The following is a 26053-nucleotide window of genomic DNA, read 5'->3' on the forward strand; positions in this document are numbered from 1 at the left end:
TGCTCCCTCTCTCTCGTAATTTTGTCTTATGAGCAGGCCCGTAGCGAGAGTTTGATGTTTGGGGAGGAGAAGGGGGGGGGGGCACATACATGTAATCGATCGACGTCCTGGGGAGGGGTCTATAAAAGTTCAACCGGAAATTTGGAGAAAAAAAATGAGGGCACGTGCCCCCCCCCCCCCCCCATGACTACGTGCCTGCTTATGAGAGCCATATTGACGTATACGTTATAGAATAACGTTGTCTTAGCGCTTTCATCAACGCTATTTCATAATTATATTAAGACTCTCTTTTACCCCCCCCCCCCCTTTCAATTTCGCTCCGTCTCCCTACATCTCTCGCTTGTAACTCTTTCTCTCTCTTGCGTGTGCTCCACACCCCCCACCCCAAAAAAAAAAAGATACTCCCCCAGCTGCCCCCCTGCCCCCTCTCGTTCTCTCTCGCGCGCGCTCTCTCTCCTTTAGACATCCACTTTACAAATTAATTTCATTCGATGCATCCTTCTACCGCTTTGTCTGTATATTTTCACATAAGCTATTAATTGACGTTTTATATATCCTTGAACTCAAAAAGGGCCGGAATAAACTGCAAATTAATGAGAACAGCATAATTACTAGAATGGGAATGTGGCAGATCCCCCCGACTTTTGAAAGGGAGAGATCGAGGGAGCCTCATCTGTGCAAAACGTATGCGTGCATGAGAACGGGGGGGGGGGGGGGGGGGGGTGGGGAGAGGGACTATCATTATACGTATTATATTGATGTATATTTAATATTGACGTTTATCTGAAATTATCTCTCCTCCTCTCCTCCACCCCCCCTCTCTCTCTCTCTCTCTCTCTCTCTTTTTCTTTATGTTTTTTCTATCTCCCTTTCTCCTCTTACATTCGATCCCCCTGCATAGTAACGGACTGAAGAAGGGGTATAGTTCTCATAATTCACAATTTACCCGATGTGCGGTTCAGACCAACGGTCTTTCAAGTCTAGTTTTCAAACCGTTCATCCGGAGCTGCCTAACCGACCTTGCCTGCTGTAACCCGGCTAATGGCATCACTGTGAGTTTCTGGTTCTTTAGGATAGAAATACAGACGACTCCCCTCCAAGTGTTTCGCTCCCCTTACCTCCTCGCTACTCTGCAGGAACATACCTGATAGTGACTTATCGCCATGGTAACGAAACATCAACCGTGAGGGCCATAACTCCTACTTCCGACTGGAAGTTCGTGACTATAACCTGTGGCCCAGATGCGAGAGATCTCAAGGTCTATCTCAACAAGGTCGAAGTCAATGACACTGGGTCTAACTTTACGCAGGATGCGTGGTTGTCGCTGGCCGAGTTTGAAGTAGCCAACGCATCTTTCCAAGTATTCACGACGGAAGGCAGTGCAAACGTAACGTCATTAGACGTTCATCAAATCAGGATCACGGATCTGAGGATCTATTATGATGCCCTTTCGCCTGAAGATGTGGAACGAGTGTATACCAGTGAACTGGGTCAAGGTGAGACCATATGCCAAATTCTACTAAATGCATGTTACACTGAGTGATTTCAAGTTCGGTGTTGAAAGCTGGTGTTGGTGTTGTGAGAAAACCAACACCAGCTACAACACCGAACTTGAAGTCATGCTGGTGTTGAGATCGACCCGGGTTGACCTTGGAAAATATGACGCATTTCCGGTAGTCTGTGTTGAGGGCTGGTGTGGTATGTCGTCTGCTGAACCACATATCGCGTTTGGTGTTGACGATTTACGTGTAATTTTCCCATTCACCAACACCATCCCCTAGGGGTTGGGAAATTCATGATTTCAAGTTCGGTGTTGGTGTTGGTGTTGCAGTATACCGCAGGTAGCTATGCCGGCATCTAGCTGTCACGAATCTCCCAGGGGGGGGGGGGGGGGTGTGGGGTACTCACATATTACTTCTTTTTTTTTTCTCAAGGAAAATGCCCCAAAATGACCCTTATAATGGGTAGGGGTTTCGAGGCTTGAGCGGCACATCCCCGTCCAAACCAAATCGAGTATTCCCCCCCCCCCCCCCCCCCGTGCGAATCTCACCATCAAGCCAATGTAAAATCTTTTCTCCAGTCAAAACAACTGTAAATCATGTTGTTGTTGTTGTTGTTGGTAATAGTTTAATGGCGTTCATTCAGTATTGAATATACAGAAATACGCCATATCTTCAGTATTATTAGAAAATCAGTTATAGAGTCTACATAAGAAAACTGAGAATAAAGATTTGTAATGATATAATTAATTAGTCGGTAACGCAATTTATTAGGAGTCTCTGGATGGTTTGCAACTTCGTGTTTCTGCTTTTTTTAAAGTTTAATCTGGTCAGCTACTCAGCGTGCGTGCGCAGTGATCTTTTTTTCCCCTTCTAACGCAGGGTGCCTTGACCACTCAGAAACAAAGAAACACTAAATTGAGACATACATACATACATTATATTTCTTTATTTATTCCTCCTTTTCTTCTCCTAAAGAAGCGAGTGGGGAAAGAAGTACTTTAGGCTTATTTTACTTTACTTGTAGGTAAACTTATTAAATCATGGGAGCTCTATATGTTTTTCAAGATAATTTTTTTTTGTCTATTCATTTTTCAATAATACCTTACATTTGATATTCGGTGATGTAATTTATTGGAAATTCTGAATGGATTATGCTTTTATCGCAAGAAGGGGGGGGGGTGCAATTTTTCAAATTTTCGAGGGCCCCCCAAAAAATTAGTGCTCACTTCCCCCCCCCCAAACTGAGCGAATTATCGGCCGGCTATTTCGCCGCTAAATATTTTCTCACGAATTGGGCCCCCTCCCCTGCCGCTGATCGGTATTGTCCTTCTAAACTGACCGTCGGTGTTGGAGCTCGGTTCAGCAGCCTTTCAATGCCCTCAACGCCAACACTAACACCGAACACCGTACTTGAAATCCATTACTTGCACAACAACACAAGTACAATTCTTATAATTAGTGAGCTAAGAAAGAGCCAATCAGCCTACCAGTACAATACCAGTACAACTGAACCGTAGTTCGTTCTGACAAGCCAGAGCACATTTCAACTCGTGAGGCATTAATGCCATGCCAATTATCCCAATGAATCGCCTTTTATCTTCGTCACATCGCTTGAAATCTTTAGTTAATCTTCGACTTAATGTCATATCAGTATCATTACATAGAAAGGAGAATAACAACATCAACAAAAAAAAGGAGAAGGAGAAGGAGAAGGAGCAGAAAAAGAAAAAGAACAAGAAGAACAAGAACAAGAACAAGAACAAACAAAAAGAAGAAAAGACTTCGGCAAGAGTGTATTTTAGAATAATTACTCCCAGAGTGCTATAGTCTTTTAGTATAGACATACTCCAGACGAAATATTCCACATTTACCATCTTGGAATGCATAGATCGGTGCATAATGAATAATGATTACATAACTTTACCATAACGAGCATGTAACAAGTATTTGTCTAACCATGGACCTATTACAGATGGACATTCAACGTGATTCTTTCTTTGATCCAATGATAGTCACCGCCTTCTGATTATGTGCATCTTAATAATAATAATAAAAATAAATATAGATTTATTGAGCGCATAATAAACCGAAGTTTCTCTATGTGCTTTACAAAGTAAAAAACAATCAAGTACAAGTATATTCAAATAGTTACAAATTAAGAACAAAATATAAAGACCTTACGCTAAAGACATGTAGAGAATTCATGGCGAGCAAAGTTAATACAAATAGCAAATACTTATGATAAATCAATTAGAGTAGCATATTCAATTATAATACATAGATGAAAAGTAATGTCCAAAAATTACAAACGAAACAGGTAAGTTTTAAGAAGGGTCTTGAAAGTCTGTCGTGTGGGAGCTTGACGGACATGCAGAGGGAGCGAATTCCAGAGAGTTGGGGCAGCCACTTCAAAAGCCCTGTTGCCATAGAAATGCGTTGAGTGACGAGGAACTTGCAGGAGGTGCTGGGCTGAAGATCTGAGTGTGCGTGTAGGAACATAAGGTGAAATCATATCTGAGATGTAGGCAGGACTCATGTCGTTCTGGGCTTTGAAAGTGATGAGCAGGATTTTGAAGATTATTCTCTTTTCGATTGGGAGCCAGTGAAGATCATGAAGAAGGTGGGAAGTATCGTGTCTGCGTGGGGCTCTTGAGATGATTCTAGCTGCAGCATTTTGTAGAGTTTGGAGCTTGCGAATCTTATTCTTAGGGAGACCATACATTAGACTGTTACAGAAATCCAGTCTGCTCATGACGGAGGACTGTATCAGCGTTTGTGTAGCCGATTTGGTCAGGTATCTTCTGATTTTCCCTATAGTTCGTAATGCAGCTGTGGCAGATCTGCAGACGTTCTTTAGTTGGTCATCCATTGTTAGGTTCTTGTCCACAATTACACCTAAATTCCTCGCATTCTCTACCGGGGTAATCACTGCTTCACCAACTGTCACTGCTGTAGGCTGGAAGAATCGGAACTTCGAGGAGAAGTGCATCACTTCCGTCTTCGAATCCTTGATTTTGAGCATGTTCTTTGTCGCCCAGAGTCTTACGTCCGAAATGCAAGCATTAATTCAAGATTCAAGATTCAAGATTCAAGATTATTTTATTGGTCCATGCATGCAAACATTACATAGAAATTTTGCTTCCAATGGCTTTTTTTACAGTGAAAATACAAATGATAGAAAATACAATATAACATTTAACAGTAGGAAACTATGTACATAAATATGGATAATCATTTATAGTGTGCATGTTCCCCTCAATTTCTTATTGCCTACATTTAACATGCGTCATAAATTAAAATGTCTCAAAATATAATATAGTATTTCTCGTCAGCTCCCCCCCCCCCCCCTCCGCTAGCTCCCGATCCACAGATAGTTTTGGATTTGCAGAAAATAATAGGAATAAATACATTTACATCCATATTTCATAATTATAAATGCGAGATATAATTACGGCAACACTTCTACAGTAGAATGAACTCTTAACGATTTAAGAAATCAAGTTAACAGTTTACCGGCACAAACGTATGAAAAACATGCGTCATAATTTAGAATGTCTCATAATATGATATTTCATTAAAATGTCTCCTTATATAATATTTCCCGTCAGCTCCCCCCCCCCCCCATCCACTAGCTCCCGATCCACAGATGCTTATGGATTTTGCAGAAAATAACAGGAATAAATAGATTTACATTCATATTTTATAATTATAATGCGAGATAAAATTACGGCAACACTTCTACAGTAAAATGAACTCTTGACGATTGAAAAAATCAAGTTAACAATAACCGGCACAATCGTATGAATAACATGCGTCATACATTAACATGTCTCATAATATGATATTTCATTTCCCGTCAGCTCCCCCCCCCCCCCCCCCCCCATCGGCTAGCTCCCGATCCACGGTCTCCAGCTATCCGTTTGATTGCACTTCAATATCAGCTATTGAAGTGCAATCAAACGGACAGCTTTCAACATCAGCAATAACAAATTCAAATCCAGTAGGAAATATATGATTATAAGGATAGGTAGGTAGCCTTATGTATACAGTTATCGCGTCACAGTTGAATTATACACATGTATGGAATTAGGGATGAATGAATTACGAGAACGTGAAAGGCGAGTACGGGGAGGGCACAGTCTTATTCCAGAACGGTTGAACCTGAAACAATCATTGAGAGGATGAGTGTTGTCTGTCATTATAACTTTAACTTTTGCAAGTAAGCGTTTTTCATAAAGTGCTGGAACAGGGGCAGATCTGATCCTATAACCCTCTGTGCGACTCTTCGAGTTCGATCTACTCTTCCCTTTTGCTCGTTTGACATGTTACCAAAAGTGCAGATCAGATTGAATGTCATTACGCTTTGGATGATCGATTGGTAGAAGAGCTTCAGGATGGTTCTATCGATATGAAAGCTCTTTAGTTTCCGTAAGAAAAACATCCTTGTATTCGTTTTCTTTTGAACAGACAGACAGTTTTGCTTCCAAGAAAGCTTATCATCAATGATTGTTCCCAGGTATTTGTACTCATGTACCTGCTCAATGACGTCTCCATGAATACGGAGTGGCTCATGTATTGTATTGCCTTTCCGGAAGTCAACGATAATTTCTTTGGTTTTACTGGTATTCAGTGATAGGTAATGGTTGTCACACCAAAGGACAAAGTCTTCAACTTGGGAGATGTATTCGTGAGGGTCATTGAACAGGTAGCCTGTTATCACAGTATCATCAGCATATTTAACTAAACTGCAAGAGGATTTGGTGCTCGTGCAATTACTTGTGTACAACGAGAAAAGAACGGGAGATAAAACGCAGCCTTGGGGAGCACCTATGTGGGTCGTCATTTCATTTGACTGATGATTCCCAGCTTTGACTGACTGTATTCTTGAACTGAGGAAATCTTGGATATTAAGCTTAAGACTTGATTGATAGGAAGAAGAGCAGTGGAAGATTTCTTCACCAGAGAAGGATCAAGATGGCAAAAAGAATTTGAAGTAGATGTCATAATTTTATGCACTTCATCCTTTTCCACATAGTTGAAATGAGTCATTGAGACACCGCACTTGTCACATGTCAACAGAGAGGTCCTGGACGACACTCTGATCGAGCTCATCTCTCAAACGTCGAATCTTTTGGTCAAAGAAGTTGGCAAAAGATTTTGCTAGTTGACTAGAACAAATGTGAGTCGGTAGAACCCGCTGCGAAGCAGGAGAAGAGAGGGTCTTCACCACACGGAACAACGACTGTTGGGTTACAGGAGGAAACCTTATCCAGAAAGTAGTCCGCCTTAGCACTATCCAGGAGCTTGTAGTAGGCGCAGCATTGCTTTCCGTATTCCATCCTGTGAACTGTAAGTCCCGTCTTGGTCATCCTTCTCTCACTTTTCCTGCGTTCCCTTTTAGCATTTCGTAGAGCATTAGTGTACCACGGCGCCTTAGGTCTCAGGATGATCTCCTTCTCAGACAAAGGTGCATGTTGATCCAATAACTGACGTAGCTCAGCATCATATTGGTTGGTGAGTGCCTCCAGGTTCTCCGAGTTGTCAAGTGTATTGGAGCCCATATTTAGAGTTTACAATGCTCTGTTGAAACTCTTCAAGATCAGTGTCTTTCAACTTACGAAATGACTTCCTTTCGCGAAGGGGCATTGGTCGTGCTACATGGAGACGACATTCTATGACTGAATGATCTGACGACAAAGAGGAAGAAGATGTAACTGCTGACACAAGGTGGTCATCTGCCCGCGATATTATAAGATCTAGCGTGTGTCCACTCTTGTGCGTAGTACACTTCACGAAGTTCTTGAGATCAAAAGCCTCAAGCGTATCAAGAAACTTCGAGGAGTCTCTGTCCGTCTGAACGTCCACATGAAGATTGAAATCTCCAACAAGAAGAAGCCTTTGCTGGGTAACAACAAGTGTCTCCATGAGAACTGAAAGTTCATTAATGAAATCACATGGAGAATTCCTCTTCTTCCCGCTTGTAGGGGGTCTGTAGATTACAACTAGACGAAATGGTGATCCAGTTGCTGAATTCACAGTCAAATCGATGTATTCAAAAGTTTCCACTTGAATAAGAAGATTTCTTGTGAAGTTGAAATCTCTCCGCAGTAGCACTGCTACACCGCCTCCTTTTTTGTTACCAGATCTTGGAACATGATGGAACTCATAGTTCGGAAGCGTTGTCTTGATCTGTGTCAATGTATGGTCATCTCTCTCTGTACCAGTCAGCCATGTTTCTGTGACAGCCAGGATGTCAGTATGGTTTGAAATGACGTAATCACAAAAAGCAGTACATTTTCCTCTCGCATTCATAGATCGAGCATTCCAAAGTCCAAATTTGACAAGGGAGCTCGAATCCCGAGTGTTGAGAGTTTGAACAGAAATGAGATTGCCCTTATTTCTGGCTTGTCGAGAACCTGAACCTGAAGTAGTACTCCGCTTAGTGACAAAAGACTCGATCTGTTGCTTTGTAGTCGTTCTTTCATTTCTTCCTCCTCTACATGTGCGTTCCCGTGCAATGTCTAAATCACGAAGTTTGTTCAACAACAAACCATCTACTCTATTCAAAAGACTACCCCTTAGGGATTTCTTTACCTCAAATAGCTGTCTTTTAGTATACTGCATCCGATTCATGCTGTTATTATGACGTAGTCCACGGCGAGCAGGATTTATTCCCGGCTTAATCGCCCTTATACAAAGAAGGGCGACGATGAATAGAATCCGAAGTACAGATCGCTTAATGAGAACATTCAGCTGTTTTAACAATAACGACTGTGTAAGCATTTTCGGGCATTGACAAAGGAGCAGTTTCCCTCTCTTGGGTTTTGTTTGGATGGTGTGCTCTGTAAGAGTATGTCTTCAATAAAACATCCCCAATGGGGAGCAGCAAAGTTGAAAAGCAGACGATTTTGGTGATATGAAATATATTATTACTGATTTGCACACTTTTGCACACTTTTGCATGCACCAATGACCTTATATAACAATTAGAAGGCCATGATCTTTATAAGCCCTGTGCGTTGTAATTCTGGAATATTATGAGGAAATTGGGGAAAACGGGATTTTAAATCACAAACAATCCAAAAAAAACCTATCTGGTAATATCAACATGTTTTTCAAAAATAGAACACAGTACACGGAACAAAAATTTCCAATTATTAACCAGAACTGCACATCGATTTCCCATGATTTAAGCGATTCATTATCTTCTGCGCATGTATATTAACTTGTTTAAAATCACTATCTTGATTCTGTCCTGGTTTATTGGCGGTGACCATCATGAGATCAAAATGAAGAAACATGTACGGAATGTTATTGAGACGACATTGACGGAGACAATCACAATGAATTCGTTTAGAAAACGATGAATGTCCATTCATAATAGGTTCATGGTCTAACAGGTTTTTTTTTTAATTCGGTTAAAAAAAATATTTTAAAAAAGCAAAAATTTGTCTCGGTCATGCCAATTGAGCTCATCCACCAGGCTTAGAGTTAGACCTACACACACAATCACAAAGACTTTAACCAACAACAAAAAAATGACCTATAGGGCAATTTCATTACTCTATTATGATTTTAATTTATATTTGAAATAAATCCTATTCGGATAACGAAATACTTCATTGCAATGCTGGAATTGCCAGCATGGACAAGAATATTGGACATAAGCGGATTGATTTTTTTGAAAGGCTTTGCGATCGTGATTTGTTACCATATTCCCTTGATATTAGTATAACATTCAGGGGGCATCCAGAATTCGGGATAAGGAGGGACAAAACATCTGAGCAACTTTCTAAAAGCTATTGAGAGAGTTTAAACGCTTGATTTCCTAACACCAATGATTACATAACCATGTGCAAACTGCCTTTCTTCCACAGCTGCAAATATCTGCCGGGGATGGCATGTCAAATTGCTCCCTTACCCGTTCTTCAAATACGCCAATAGTTACATAAAAATGTCTCTTTGCCATTATCTTTTAAACTTAATGCAGATCGTCCCGCAAAGGTCATACGCATGCAGACACAGAGGAAACTATTCTTAGACTCCTTGACCCAGGAGAATATTGACCACATCTGGCTTAAGTGCTTAATACGCGTACACTATGAAGCACGATTCAGCGTACGTTTTATGTACACAAACGATTACAGGAACGGGCCATTCCAGGAGATGACACCAGACGTCTTCAAAATGAGAACTTATCACAATCGTGCCAGCAATCGGGCTCACCCGATAGGTAAACTTTTATACTCTATCATAATTTTACAGTGTTTGGAACAAATCAGCAAGTTGTCTTCTACATCACAGAGATATTACCACTTCAGTCGATCTGAAGACCCCCTAACTATATACATGTATAGTGATTACAACTTCTAAAAATTCACGACTTTCTCATTTTAAGTCCAATTTCATGCCAGCTTTCACCAGTTTACTTCTCCGATTGTTTATCCTTTTCTCTAGAGTATATATATATATACGTTTGAAAGCAAGGTTGGATCTCCCTTTAAATGTCTTGTATGTCTAAAATTTAGATTGAAGGCCATTTTGATCCGACTTTGTCTCCTCATCAGGAGCGTATACGTCCCTAGAAGAATGTATATATCCGGGATGGGGGAGGTGGCTCTAATAAGTCCCTTTTGCAGCCAACATCACATTCTGTAGAACTTTGCAGGAATTATGAATATGTCATGTATGTCCTATCTGTGAACTTTAACAATTAGCAGTGTCCTATAGTCCTAGTCTTAGTGTCTTAGTATTCGAATTATGCAAGGAAACCCTTTACTTGCTAGACTTCACTGTTTGTCACTGTTGAGTAACTGCCTGACATCTTTTTTCTTTGGTAATAACATACATGAAATGAGCTGTACTACCAGGTAGCATTTGTCTATATCAATAACCCACTACTTGTAATGGCCAAAATGAAACTGATTTAATCTTTGTGCAGCACAAAACGTACGAGCATTCAGTAAAAGGGTCTGAAAATCAGATTATTATTTAGGTGATTGCAATCACTTAAGTTGATTGAAAAACTAATGGTCGTTATTTTCCAACTACAAGCCATTTTCAAGCCCTTTCGTATTGAGGAAAGTTCTAAATTAGTATTGTCTTTCAAATGCAGTTTGAATTTAACCTTTCATTTGTTTGGCCTGCAAATGTGACATAGTACCTTTAATCCCCCAGTCTCTCTAGATCCGCATCTGATCCTCCTAATCAGTTCTGTTTTTCTTTCAGTCGAGGTCCAGATACTTGGTCGATATGACGGCAAGGCATTGCCCCTGTACTACACATGTGACACGGTCTCTGACAGTAAGGTCAGTGGTTACGGATACGAAATCACCAGGATTCAGTATACTACAAATAGTAGGTATCTTTATGTTGCTTTAACTCTTTATGTGCCAAGCAAATGATCTCCATGTGACAAAATGCTTCGAGATTTATTTGTATGTTTCAAGCTAGTAAAACTATTCTATACGATTGTACATGCTTAAAAAGGGTTGTCATGTGGTAGAGGCGGCCCTCCCGGAGGGGGGGGGGGGGGAGGGGAGGGGAGGGGAGGGGGACACGGTGCCCCAGACTTTTTCAAGCACCCGAAAAGTGCCCCTTTAACTTATTAAGAAGTGCCCCTTTTTACATAAGACATTTTTTTGACAAGTGCCCCTATTGATTTGTACAAGTGTCCCTTCCCCTTTTCAACTCTGATAAGTGCCCCTTTTATTTGGACACATGCCCCTTTTCCTTTGACAAGTTCCCATTTTCCTTTGCAGTAAGTGTCCATTTTCCATTCTCATAAGTGCCCTTTTTAATCTCTAGTAAGTGCCCCTAGTTAGGTATGAGAAGTGCCTCTTTTCACTTTTGATAATTGCCCATTTCAACTCTGATAATTGTCCTATTTAAATCTGAGAGGTACGTGCCACTTTTCCTTAAAAAGAAGTGCCCCTTCCCCTTTTAATAACTACCTCCATTTTAACTCGGATAAGCGCACATTCTATTTTCATATGTGCCCTTTTTCCTAATGATAAGTTCCTCATTACAAAAGAGCCCCTTCCTCTTCTCATAAGTGCCCCTTCTCTTGTAAACGACCCTTTTCAGGTTCGTGAAGTTACTCCTTTTTACTTCAGATAGGTGCCCCCTTCGTCTCCGATAAATGCCCCTTTAGTATCTGATCGGTGCCCATTTTCTTTTTAACTAATGCACATTTTCCTTTATTACAAGTGCCCCTTTTCACCTCTGATAATTTCCCTTTTAACAATATATAATAATAAATGCCCTTATCAAAATCTGATGGGGGCCCCTTTTCCTCTCATCATTAAACGTGCCCTAGCTAATTTCAAGCGACTAAGAGCAATTTCCCCCAACGCTCCCTCGCTACGCTCGCATCTATAGATGATATGCTTATGTTACTTATCAAAAGTCTTTTCAGTCTTCCGTTATGAGAATTCGCTTATACCCCCATTGGGATTGGGTTTTTTCCTCTTTATAAGATGTAATTTGTTTTGAAACTGTTTTTTGTTCATATAAAAATACACTTCTTCACTTTTTAGATTTGACACCAAAAATATGTCACAATAATTATATAAGCTACAAAAATAAAAATGTCACAAATTATATATAAGGTATTAGTTGATAGAACCTTTATAAATCCAAATGTTAAAATTATTGGGAATTTTTTTTGGAAAAAATACATGGGAAATGAATTTGACATACGTCAAGTAAAAACGATTAAAACAGTTTACGAAAAGCTCTCGTTAAAACTATACCCCACCACTATAACACAGCAGTCAATGTAATCTGGTGGGGTGTCACTACCCCAATTTCGTTTCTCTCGTTAAAAACTTGGACAGAGCCTTGAGGATTGCAGCTGGACTCTTCATCATCTTACGTAATACTAGTGTAAACAAACTCTTACTGGGGCTCTGTCTGAAAGGAAATGAGAAGTAGGAAAAAAGTATTTTACTTGTTTTAAGATATTTTCATGTCCTATAGTCACCAATAATTTAGATGAAGACCAAAATGAAAGTTCGAACGAAGCAAAATGACCCATAATTGACGATATAACAACAGTTTTAACTCTGGCAGCGAACCCCTGCATGTGTCTCTTTCTCCCTTCTCCCTTCCTTTCCCCCTCTATCATGCTTATCTCTCTCTCTCTCTATCACCTCATCAAGGTCTCGGTGGGGTGGATTACAGCGCTAGTGTTTACTTAGGGCTTATCACAATCTCAGCTCTAGTAGTGGTGAAAGTCAAATGGGGGTTTCAATTTTAAACGACGAGTTTTCGTCATGATTTCAAACTACTCTATAAGTTATTAGCATGTGAAGAATAACTATATCATTTCAAAGATCTGATCATGATTATTGTTTGAAGTGCAAATGCACAGAAAATCGTTATCATTTATTTTATGACTGAGTACTCAAAAATATTATGGATCAAGGTCTTAATTTTTCTCAGAAAAACAGAAGTATTGTTTATCAATGAAAAAATTGAATACTGTGATATATAATAGGCAAGCAATGTGATTATATAAATTCAAAATATGTAATTTTTTTAAAAATCTATTAATTAATTTAGCTTCTTATGTTTTATATACGCAAAAGAGAAAAGGTAATTTTACAAACATATTCAACATTTATTTAAAGGAAATATTATGGAGGGCAAGCGCGTAGCCAGGATTTCATTTTAAGGGGGCGGTAGTGAGCACACAAAGCGTGCGAATCACTTACAGAGCGCGCGTAGCTCCCTAGGGGGGTGGGTGCAGGGAGGGGGAGTATCCCCTCTCCCGCGAGCTTTGACGTTTCATTAAGTTATTAGAGAAAGAAGACGATTTGTTTTACCGTTCTCGATCGACTCTTAATCCTTATCGCCCCCCCCCCCCCCCTGGCTACGCGCCTGATGGAGTGCAAATGTTGAAAAGCATCATCACTGGAAAAAATGTTGACCATGTTAAACAAAAAATTATAATTCTTTTTGCGATATAAGTATAATTCATGTGTTTTTCTTTGTAATCAAGATAATTTTGTGTCTCTTATGCACATATTATTATTCAATTAATAAATGATGGACAAAAAAAAGAAAAAAGATGTAATTTTCGCTCTGCGACCTCACACATCTTAACATTTTTCCTCGCTCGCAAACAATTTTTTAGACAATCAAACCCAACTGCAAAGCATGATGCTTAAGCAATATCTTGCATGGTGTATAAATTGAAACAAATATTGAAATCATCCTTGATAATTGTAATCACAATGTAGGGGTATATACCAATGTCTAAGAAACTGTATATTTTCGCTTTGAGATTTCCCTTTGTAGGTGCCCTTTTTTTCCAGAAACCATACAGGAATGACCAAGTATATACTCAAGTGGTAACTATTGCGTTGAATTATGAGCATTTGATACAAACGGCATCGATTTGGCACGTCGTGTGCAAAGGGCATAAAGAACTATTCTAGGACTACCCTCCCCGAGCGGTTCTAGAAGTAGGTATAATTTTAGGTGGCCTTTTTCGGGCGTTGGATTTTTTTTTTTTAATTTGGAGGGGGGGGGGGGGGGGGGGGGGGTCTTGAACATTTAACCCTATTTAGCCCGGGCTATTTTGAAACTGCATAGCCGGGGGGGCCATGATCTCGGCCGTAAAACGCCCGATCGCCGCGAAAAATTGCATACATGTCAAGTGAAGTGTATAGAATACTATGGTAATTTCATTTTTTTTTTTAATTCACTCATTTACATATTACTGGTAATTTATGCAAATAAGGTCATAAAATTCACATTTTTGCCCATAAATCAGACATTATTCATATTTAAGCATTCTTTCTCACTACATATATATGTTAGACCATTTTTAATAATAATACAACACAAAAAATTGAAAAACCAGGGTTATTCCTTTTTATTCCTATCTATTGTTTTGATAATTTCTTATGTATTTCCCTGTTTTTTTAACTTATGTATTTCATTGTTTTTGTTGTTTTATTTCATTTCCAACTATAATTCAACTATTTTGACCCCAAAATAAACACCTAAACTATGAACAAGACCAAATAACCAATGTTTTATCTCTTTATTTGAAAAATGAGATTTCCATATGTTTTGTACACAAATCATAAAAATGAGCGATTTTCGGGCTGACATGCAAAGACAAAAGGACACGTGACTTTGTAATGGTAGGTCCGATTTTCAAAAAATTTCTTTCAAAAGATGCGCAAGACTCGAAAGAAAAAAGTCACAAATTTCAGTGCAAGATTTTTTTGCGTTAAAAAATGATCGAGAAAAATGTTGAGGGGGGGGGGGCTTCTAAAGCCCCCCCCCCCCCCCAGGCTAGATAGGGTTAAGAGGGCTTGAGCCCTATTTTTCATAGCCAGTATTAATTTAAGGCAGTAAATTTAGGATTAAAGTATCACTGTTTGTCAATTTAAAAATATGTAGATTTTATTTGATCTGATTTGATTTAGTTGTGGAACCCACGTATTATTGGACCAAGTTTTTTGACGAGGGCCCACCTGTTGACGGCGAGGAGTCTGAGACAAAGGAATCTCACAAAGCGCTGGTATGTAGTGTTTATCATTGATTTTACACCATAATCATATTAATTTGCTTTGAATCAGGTGCACTGCCTAGCATGCATGAGGTATCCCTTAATTCGCAGGCCTATATATATATATATACTGTGACGTAGCAATGGAGGAGACACTGGAACGTGCCCCCATCCAGTGATATAAACGGAAAAAAGGTTCGTGAAATGACAACCCCTTTCCATACCCTTTAATCGATGGCCCAGTTAATTTACGATTTAATCCAATGAGTAAGTCCGATGTCCTCTCCCCCCTGTGGCGGATCCAGGGAGGCCTAGGCCCCTACCCCTGGGAAAAACATGTAAAAACATGTTAATTTAACCCCCCCCCCCCCCAGGTAATTCACTGGATAAATATTTTCTCACAAATTGGGCCAGTTCCCTCAACGTCTCAACCAACAATGTACCACTCTATATCTGTCTCATCATATTGTTTCATATCTTTGTTTTTTAATTTGTATAGCTTATGTATCTTCATGAAGTAGGCTGTACTAATGATATCATCATTTGACTTTCGTATACTAATTTTAATTGCCATGATTAGTTCCAATAATTAGTGCGATATCACGATAAATCACATGTATGTCGTATACTAATTTTAATTGCCAAGATTAGTTCCAATAATTAGTTCAATTTCACGATAAATCACATATGTTGAATCTTTCTTATCTTCAAAAAACAAAGAGTATTAGCTTTTCAAATGTATATCTTGTTATTTCAGTGAATTTGATTACATGTATCATGCTCTTCGATATTATTCTTTTTGAACCTTCAGGCTATTGCAGATGGATATGATTTGTTTTGCGATAGCCCTGTCTATGCTGAATGTCGCTTAAAGGCCACGGTTTCTAGTACAGCCTCCGTTCCCTGGTACGATGCAACCCCTACATTCGTTCCTCAGTACGACTTCCCGTGCAATAGGAATGGGATTCGATGTACCTCGCAAGTCGACAAAGATACTAATCAAACGTGTCCAGATCTGGAAGTCCGTTATGCTTGTTGCACCCCTAGTGAAGATTTGACCGAAGGTAATCATGATTTGCTACTCTCGGGTGTATTAAGAATGGGCAAAACTATAGTGGGGTATATAAAGCTAAGGAAACCGGTTGGAACATGTACGTGCCCCCCCCCCCCCTGAATGGCGAAAAAACAAAGAGAGAGATAGAGAGGGAGAAATTAAGGGAGGTGAAAACAAGATCACAAGACCTTACCTTCCCACTTACCTTTTCACATTTCTTCCACTGAGAAGCGACGTGATTACCTGCACCGAGTATTGCCAGAGCCCACCATCCTGGCATAACGGTCGCTCCATAAAGTTCTCAATCACAGCATACATTTGGATGGGTGGATAATACATTTTCAGGAAAGTTTTTAACCAAAAGACATGTCAGAAGCCATTTAATTTTCTTCAAAAATTTCTTACATTTTTGTCAATCTGTTAAAATTTTCCTTATGATTTTGTTTGATTTTGTCCGGGGATTTTGTATGTAGATTGTATACCTATCGTGTGTTAATTGACTATATTCAAATCAGCATGCACTTTTCATGTGTCCTGCATCCAATTGATATCATTTAGACTTTAATTAATACACCATGCATGCAAGCCCAAATCTGTCACACCCATCTATTTATTTATTTATTTATTTATTTATGCATGTTCACAATTTCACAATTCATTGAAGTTAACATCACATGAAAAATTAATATAAGATGACAAATCATTTTCAATTTTACAATACATTTGAATTAACTTCACGTGAAAAAGAATATAACATTGTTTTATCAAAGACAAGTTGCAACTTATATACAGTTTGAAGAACGAACACACAAAGGTGATGAAACATAAGCAAATAGAGCTTGAATCGTTACAACACCTTTCAAATATATAATATATGACAAATAAAATTCCTAAAGTTTTGTAGTGAACTATTTACACTATTTACAAAGTTAAAAAAAAGAAAGAAAAAAAGAATTTCGTTAAGCCTAGTAACAAAATTATGTTAGATTTAATTAGAACTGATAAATAGATTATAATGTAAGTAATATCTTACATCTGTGAAATGATAATACATTTGAGTGCTCTTTTAAAAGAGTTTGTTGATTTTATATTTCGAATATCATTAGGTAAAGAATTCCATACATCTGGACCTCTGTGTCTGATTGATTTCTGGGCTAATGTAGTGTGAGGATTGACCACATGTAAATTCGATGACTGCCTTGTTGAATACGAATGAACCATGTTATTAGGTTGGAACATTGAAGATAATGATCAGGTAATAATTTGATATTAAAACGGAACATAAATATGGCAATTTGGAGGAAGTTAATATCATCAATCTTTAAGCATTTCAGTTTAACAAATAGTGGGGTAGCATGGTCACGATAACCAGCTCGGGTACATGCTAGCGTACAGCTTTCTTTTGTAACAGAAGAATATTATTAGTCACACACTTGGATGTTGCCCACAAAATATTACGATAAGAGATGTGTGGTAAAATTAGACTATTATATAGCATAAGTAATATTCTATCAGAAACAAAACATTTTATTCTATACAGTACGCCAATATTTCTGAAGATTGGTGTAACAATGTGTTTTACATGGTCGCTCCAGTCAAGTTTTTCATTGATATAGACACCAAGGAATTTCGTACATGTCTTTCTCTCTAAAGAAATATCATCTAGATTAATATTAAAGGTATTACAAGGTTTTGGAAATTTTGAAAAGTGGATGGATGTGATTCTTTACAATTTTGATATATTTGGATGCCCCTGTGGATGTATTAATAACACCAGAAATTTTAGCCCCTAAAACACTTCTGCTTTCGAGAAAAATTGAATATAAAGATTTACCGGTGCTCCCGGTAAATTTTGATAAATATCAAATAGCTCCTACGACCGTACAATGGTAGCTGCGACCATGAAAATCTCAGAGTATGTAGTTGTATATAATTTCCGAACGAGAATAGTTAATTGGTCGATTTTAGTCAATAAACGTTGTTTTGTAGGTTGATTAATATCTTGACCTTGAGAGGGAGCTATTCAACATAAAGTGTTTATTATTTACAATTTCATAACTTTAGAGTCGATTTCGACCGCGACAACGATCACTGAATAATGTAGGAATGTATATGCTTCCAATATGTTCATTTGAACCAAATTCATGACCCCATACCAAAACTTTGTATTACCTTTAAGAGCAAGTTTGTCATTAGATTTTCTACCTCTAAAATGAATATAATTTGTTTTAAGAACGTTGAGAGAGAGCACATTACTTCTAAACCATAAAGTCAACTTTGGTCGTTCCGAATTTAGTTTCTGTTCAAGAGTGTTGATTTCACGATGAGACAAGAAAACACTCGTATCATCTGCAAATAAGGTATAGTTCAAAGTTTTAGATACATTACAAATATCATTGATATAAATAAGAAATAATAATGGGCCCAGGATGGATCCCTGCGGAACACCACATTTAAGAAACAGAATGTCAGAGTTAACAGAGTTATAATAAGTGTACTGTCTTCTCATAGATAAGTAACTCGCAAGCCATTGTAAAGCTATGCCCCTTATTCCATAATGCTTTAACTTAGAAAGAAGAATTGAATGGTCAAGTGTGTCAAATGCTTTACTCAGATCCATAAATACACCAATGACATGCTCGTGAGCAGCGAGTGCACTTGAAACATCAGTAGAATGCGACCGCCGAAATCCAAATTGATCAGGATTCAATGATTCACATTTATCTAAAAAACTGTAGAGCCTGTTACAGACAATTCGTTCCAAAACTTTAGAAAAGCTAGGCAGTAATGAGATTGGTCTATATTTAGAAACGACCATCACGTCATCTTTTTTATGAACAGGAATCACCCTTGCCAGTTTGAAAGAAGAAGGAAACACTCCGGTCATCAAAGAGAGATTGCAAATGTGTACAAGAGGCGTTAGAATTGAAACAATGATCTTTTTCAATAAAAATGTACTGATTTCATCATGCCCAGAAGTGTGAAGTTGGTTCCATCTTTATTTATCATCTTGGCTTGATTTAGGCCAACATTGACAAAATAAGTGTTATATGCATTTGCAATATTTTCTGCATTTGTTATTTCTTTATTACCATGAACAATTTCTCCTGGAACTTCATGTTTTCCTTGCTTGCATAAAATATCCTTTACAATTTTCCAGGTAGATGAAATATTGCCATCTATGTACCTGTGCTGGCTGCACTTTACACAAGCACCCTCAATTTATAACCACGGTTAGAAGACAAGATAGAAGGTCGGTTTGGCTCGAAGTTTTTACACGATGCACCCCGCAAAAAAGGCACCTACACCAAAACACTTTCTAGCACGGCATGTACTGAATTACTTAGTCTTGACACTAGTTCCTCATTAAATAAAATGATTCTTCCTCTGTCCTTGCATAGCTCCTCCTCCAACACAATCAAATTCCGAGCAGCCCTCGATTGTCAGAGAACCGTCTGATAGTGTACAAGAAGAACCCTCCACAACACCACCAACAGGCCATGACCAACAGGCTACAAGAGCTACAAGAGCGCCAGGCACGAACAAAGACACCAAGGAACCTTTCCAGAAGGTTATCAAGAACAGTAAGTCTACATTCTTGTCTGCATTTAATGCACGTTGTACCCGATGCATCATTTCAGTGACGTAGGACTGCGTCAGCGATTCGCGCAATATGTGGTGCACCATGTCAGGGGAAACAACATGCAGATCAGAAAGAATTTTGAAAAAAAAATCAATTCACGGGCAATATCTTATGCCTTTTTATATAACCCATGGATATCTTTTTTTGGATTACTAACGTAATGCATCATTGTAATGCTCTATATGGGTGCGTTATCAACTTTTGCTACTCAGAAACAGCGTTTCTATATACATATCAAACCACAGTATACCAACGTGATTTGCGGGGTTTCGTGTTTACCAACCCGTCACCATTCAAATTAATGAAGGCCTCATCTCTGTGCAACTGCTTTGCTCCGTTCGACTCAGTATTAAAGCAGAGAGCTGCTTGGAGATCAACTAGGGCACGTGCTTTTTAATTTTCAATCCAAATTACTATTACTACTTACTAGTAATTATTATTATTATTATTATTCGGCAAAGTGTAAGAAAAATCAGTGAATACAAAACACAAAACGAGTAAATTTGGAAGAGAGATACATTGCAAAACAAATGGAAAGAAGGTAAAGCCCAGCCCCCCCCCCCCCCATTCAAATTAATGAAGGCCTCATCTCTGTGCAACTGCTTTGCTCCGTTCGACTCAGTATTAAAGCAGAGAGCTGCTTGGAGATCAACTAGGGCACGTGCTTTTTAATTTTCAATCCAAATTACTATTACTACTTACTAGTAATTATTATTATAATTATTATTCGGCAAAGTGTAAGAAAAATCAGTGAATACAAAACACAAACAAGAGTAAATTTGGAAGAGAGATACATTGGAAAACAAATGGAAAGAAGGTAAAGCCCCCCCCCCCCCCCCCCCCCCCCCCCCCCCCCCCCGGTAGTAGTAGTGGTAGATTTGGCATATAAATATGTTGATATTTATGTTGATAAATATGTTGATATTTATCTCATTTTGTCTCATCTTTTATATTTTTTTGTTTTTTTCCCTCCCCCTTCAGATCTGAATTGGATTTACCCTGTGGCGATTGTGGTATTCGGAGCTGGAATTCCAGTCATAATATCCTGCTACTTTCTCTGGCGAAAGTAAGAAAAATTAAATTGTCCTCCAATATTATCTAACAATTACTCATCATCCAATAAGTGATACAATGATGATTTTTCTTTGTTTTGTTCGGGGGGGGGGGGGGGGGGGGGTTGTTTCATTTACACTTTGCCTACACCTTTCTTCCTTTCATTCACTTTCCAGTTTCTTTAATTTTTTTTTTTTTTTGGGGGGGGGGGGGGGGTCGAGGGGTACTGCCTTTGACAACGCAACCAGAATGTAACATTTATCTATTCAAAACAAACAAAAAATAATGATATTATCCAAGGCCGATTTTTCGACTTGATTAATCAAATAGAAAATGAATAAACGCCAAAGTATTATTGTCTATTACTCATATTTTTCATTCAACCAATTAATTAATCATTGAATAAATCAATAAAGCAATCAATTAATTAACTAATCATTTAATATAAATGTGTAATTATCTTCTAGATCTATCTATCAAATCATTACTAATCAATTATATGATCTTATTTCTTGCAGGAAAACTCCAGAAGAAATTGAAGAAGAAATATTAGCAGCTGAGAAGAAGGAGGCCGCCAAGCGTCCTACGAGTGCCAGAGGAAAACCTTAATTTCCTCCCTCCCGGACTCCCTCCCCCCCCCCTCTCTCTCTCTCTCTCCCTCCCTCCCCCCCCCCTCCCCCCTCTCTCTCTCTCTCCCTCTCTATTTATCCCCCACTATTTATCCCCCACTAATTTTCCACTTCGTAGCCCTCTTCTTCTTCTTCTTTATCTATCCCCATCATTCCTCTATCACTCCTCAATCTCCACTCTAAAACCCTATCTTTTTATTCCTTTCTTCCCCATCCCTTCTCCTTATACCCACTTTCTAACCCATCTCTTTTCTCCATATCAGAGTTTCTCTGTTTACCTCTCTATCTATCCATCTGTCACAACTCTCAGCCCCTTATGTTCCACTCTCTACCCCTGTTCTTCGTCCTCCCCCCCCCCCCCCCCCCCCCCCCCCCACTCTCCAGTCCTACAGTTTTATACAGGTTGCAAGTTATATGTTTAAATATATTGAAAGTGCAATTTCCCTTATGAAATTCGGAAATGTCACTATAATGAATGAAAATAACTTCTAATACGTGAAAACCCATTTGATTTGAGGTGGGGTTCTATTCTGACCTCACAAATTTGTTAAAGGTAGTGTATCCCTTTTGCAGCCAACATCAATTTCTGTAGAACTTTGCAGGAATTATGAATATGTCACGTATGTCCTATATATGACATTTAAACGTTGGCAGTGCTTTATTGACTACTCTAAAGCATTCAACAAAATTCACCACAACAAATTGATTGAAAGCTTACAAAAAATTAATCTAGATGGTAAGAACATACGTCTCATATCTAAACTGTACTGGGAGCAGACAGCTGCCATCAAAAATTAACAATGAAATTACAGGTGACTCAAAAATCAAAAGAGGAGTACGTCAGGGATGCTTAATGTCCCCATCTCTGTTCAACTTGTGCACAGAGTTGGTATTCAGGGAAATTTCAGATATGAAAGGTGTTAGTATTGGGGGTGTAAATATTAATAATTTACGTTATGCTGATGACACTGTACTTTGCGCAGAGAATGAAGCAGATATACAACATGTATTGGATATTGTAAAAGTCAAAAGTGAAGAGTTTGGTCTAAGCATGAATGTCAAGAAAACTAAGTCAATGATTTTTTAGTAAAACAGAGAATAAGCCTAGAATGTGTTTGAAACTCGATGGACATATCATTGAGCAGGTCAGTAATCACATCTACTTAGGACAAAATATCGCAGATGATGCCAGATGTGAAGCAGAAAAATAAAAAAGAATAGAAACTGCTCGGAATACATTTCTGGCAATGAAAGGATTATTCACAAATAGAAAGGTGAAATTTGTGCTTAGGTTGAGACTAGTAAACTGTATATATGGTCTGTCCAATTGTATGAAAATAGAATACGGTAACATCTTTTGAAATGTGGATTTATAGAAGAATGATGAAAATATCCTGGAAACGAATGAAAACCAGATATTGCACATGGCAGGGCGTAAACAAATTGCACTAGTAGGAGAGAAAAATCAAATACTTTGATCATGTTAAAAGGCACCGAAGCCTCTTAAAGGATGTATTGGAAGGAAGAGTGGAAGGAAGTAGACCCAGAGTCAACTGGGAAGAGAATGTCAGGAACGGGAGTGGACTAAAACTGCAAGAGTGCACCAGAATGGAGAGATGTTGCAATCAACCTCCAAACCGGGAGAAGATACTTAGATAGATAGTGTCCTAGTATTCAAATTATGCAAAAAAAATTAGTTTTAGACTTCTTTATTTCTTTGGTAACAGGCATAAAATGAGCTGTAAAGGGTACATGAGTATTTGTCTACATCAATAACACACTTCTTGTAATGGCCAAAATTAAACTCATTGAATCCTTGCACGTGAGGCCATTCGGTACAAGGGTCTGAAAATCAGACTATTTTCATAAAACACCAGGAAACGCAGCCGCGGTCTTCTTTGTACCATACTATGATTAGTCAGAGTTAAAAAGGCTGCAAAATAATACTTCTTCATACAGTGAAGAATTAGCAGCTATTGCCGTTGCATGATGTTGGTTAAACCATCTACCAAGTCTTTTTATACAGGAGCAGTAATATTCTGCGACTCTCTTGCAGGTGCTATAGAAGCACTGAAAAACAATCAGGAAGAACAATTCAATTATAGAAATATTGATGCTGTATACACAACTCCACTAGGGTCAACCTCGCTATCCATAAGGACCGCTATTCATAAGGACCGCTATCCATAAGGACCGCTATTCATAAGGACCGCTATTCATAAGGACCGCTATCCATAAAAACCGCTATCCATAAAAACCGCTATCCATAAGGACCGCTATCCATAAGGACCGCTATTCATAAGGACATAAGGACTGCTATTCAGGACCATTACTCATAAGGACCACTATTCATAACGCGAGACAAAATGAATATCAATCTTTTATAAATAGCGGTCCTTATAAATAGACAAGTATATTTTAAGTGAATCCCAGGCCACTGCGAGATCCAGGCCAATGAGGTGGTAGCCAAACATGCCTTAACACATACTTAAATTGACATTAAATACAAACTGAATAAAAGTGAATCTAATAGTATCCTCACATTATATTATAGAAATGGCAAAGAAGATGGGATGAAACAGTGTCCCCATTAAAAAGTATTCAAAAATCAGTATCAAAGTGCATTGTAAACTGCAAGAGTAATGCGACCATTTTGCACTGTTTATAAGAATGGACAACATTGGCTTAAATCAGAACCTCCTTCTAAATAAGCATGAAACTGGTCTGTGTGATATCTGTTGAGTACCAGAAACTACTGCACACTTGCTTACTGAATGACCCAGATATATTATAGAAAGATCAATGCTTTTAGTTGAATAAATTGTCAGGAAGAAAAGAACATAGAAAAGTACCAGTATTTAAACCACAAAGCGCTAGTGGCCTTTGTAAGAAAGACACAGAGATTCCTTTTCTTGTAAGTCAGATTATAGACAGTAGATCACCGTGAAACATTGAAAGGTTCAAGAGAAAGAAAATTATTACATGTCCATGAAGTTTATATACATATGACAGAATGATATAAGGAATTATATAATACACCATACTTTAGTGTATTGTTTTGTATCATAACCATGATAATCAAAATCATTTAATAGCCTAATCACTTATACTTTACTAATGTGTATTCATAGTATTAGTTTCTTATGTATTTACCTTGGTAATCACAAACTTTTCTTTAATTTATGTGTGCAATTCTTATTCATCAAGTGTGTTTTGTAAATATTATACATGTGTATGCCTGATTTTTATTGTGCAGGGCCAAATGATAGCACTTTTTTTTTCTTTTAATAAATAAAACTGTAAATAAATAAATACCGGTAAACCAAAGGAGAGAAATTATAATTCAGCTAACTTTCGCAGGTACATGCACACAGAAAATTGGGCACTGGGGCCAATGGAGGTGGATAATCCCCCGTGTGGTCAACAACTGGGGTAAAACCCAGTTTTAACCCCAGTCTGGCTTGTCTTTGGTTGGTGCTTGCTAATGGCCTTCCAGTTGGCAAGTTACCCAGCAACTCAAGGACCTGGTGTGTTTTGTATTTCTGTTGAGCGAACTGCAACATACAAGCCTAGGTAATTAAAAAGTTAATAAATAAATAAAGAGAAACATAGTTTCAATTACAAATACAATTTATGCATTTATTTATTAAAAAATGACGTAAACGGTAGCTGGTTCATTACATGTGTAGCCCACATAAGAGCAGAGATGTGAATATATATACACTCACTACCAAGGAAGTGTATAGTATCAATAAGCAACAGTATGGATCTCAATATGACTGATTATTTAGTTTAGGCCATGCAACAGTATGGATCTCAATATGACTGATTATTTAGTTTAGGCCATGCAACAGTATGGATCTCAATATGACTGATTATTTAGTTTAGGCCACCCCCCCCCCTCCCCCTCCCTGCATCCGCTACTATTTAAAGGGAACCAAAACCTTCATACTAAGTTACTTTTATTGTAATTGTTTAAGATATTTGAAAAATATCAGTGAAAATTTGAACAAAATCGGGCAAGGAATAAGGAAGTAAGAGCTTTTAGAAATGACTAGTCACTAGAGGGCAGTATTCAATTTGATGACATCATCTGTGGACAACTCTCCATGCCTTTTGTACATCAAATTTCATGTTTTTCCTTCTTTCTTGCGATTGAGATAATCTACTCCCCTGAAAGCAAGATGTAGAATGCAAAATGATATTCTACTTCACATGTTATGAAGTCGAATCAAGAACACAAATAAATACGAAGAAAACGAAAAAATTGTGAAATTTAATGTACAAAAGGCATGGAGAGTTGTCCACAGATGATGTCATCAAATTGAATACCGCCCTCTAGTGACTAGTCATTTAAAAAAGCTCTAACTTCCTTATTCCTTGCCCGATTTTGTTCAAATTTTCACTGATTTCATTCAAATCTTTGAAACTTTACAATAAAAGTAACTTAGTATGAAGGTTTTGGTTCCCTTTAACACTCAGCTCTGTTTTTGTTTTTTTGCATAGCCCTATAAAAGCGATAAATTGTGTTTTGTAAGAGATTTTAATTATGCCTGAAGTACCTGTAGCTGTAACAATTATTTTGTTGCTGTGAATATGACACAAAAAATACATTGCAGATGGAAATAGAATGGAACTACATAT

General features: G+C 38.2%; 1 protein-coding gene across 3 annotated transcripts in view; it reads left to right on the forward strand.

Annotated features, from left to right (window-relative positions):
- Positions 1-21427, forward strand: part of LOC105439448 — a 40007-nt gene extending 18580 nt beyond the window's left edge. Inside the window, exons 2-9 of one of the 3 annotated variants that reach the window (XM_030982763.1) lie at positions 902-1496; positions 9493-9735; positions 10731-10859; positions 14948-15042; positions 15842-16094; positions 19486-19668; positions 20709-20793; positions 21299-21427. In XM_030982763.1, coding sequence (XP_030838623.1) covers positions 9516-9735; positions 10731-10859; positions 14948-15042; positions 15842-16094; positions 19486-19668; positions 20709-20793; positions 21299-21389 — 1056 coding nt within the window. In that variant the 5' untranslated portion in view covers positions 902-1496; positions 9493-9515 and the 3' untranslated portion in view covers positions 21390-21427. Of the gene's footprint in view, positions 1-901; positions 1497-9492; positions 9736-10730; positions 10860-14947; positions 15043-15841; positions 16095-19485; positions 19669-20708; positions 20794-21298 lie in introns of those variants that run through there. The other 2 variants (XM_030982762.1, XM_030982764.1) reach the window with 2 other exon arrangements.
- The last annotated feature ends 4626 nt before the right edge of the window (positions 21428-26053 follow it).

Source organism: Strongylocentrotus purpuratus, unplaced genomic scaffold, assembly GCF_000002235.5.
Source record: "Strongylocentrotus purpuratus isolate Spur 01 unplaced genomic scaffold, Spur_5.0 spur5_scaffold_13, whole genome shotgun sequence".
Lineage (NCBI taxonomy): Eukaryota > Metazoa > Echinodermata > Echinoidea > Camarodonta > Strongylocentrotidae > Strongylocentrotus > Strongylocentrotus purpuratus.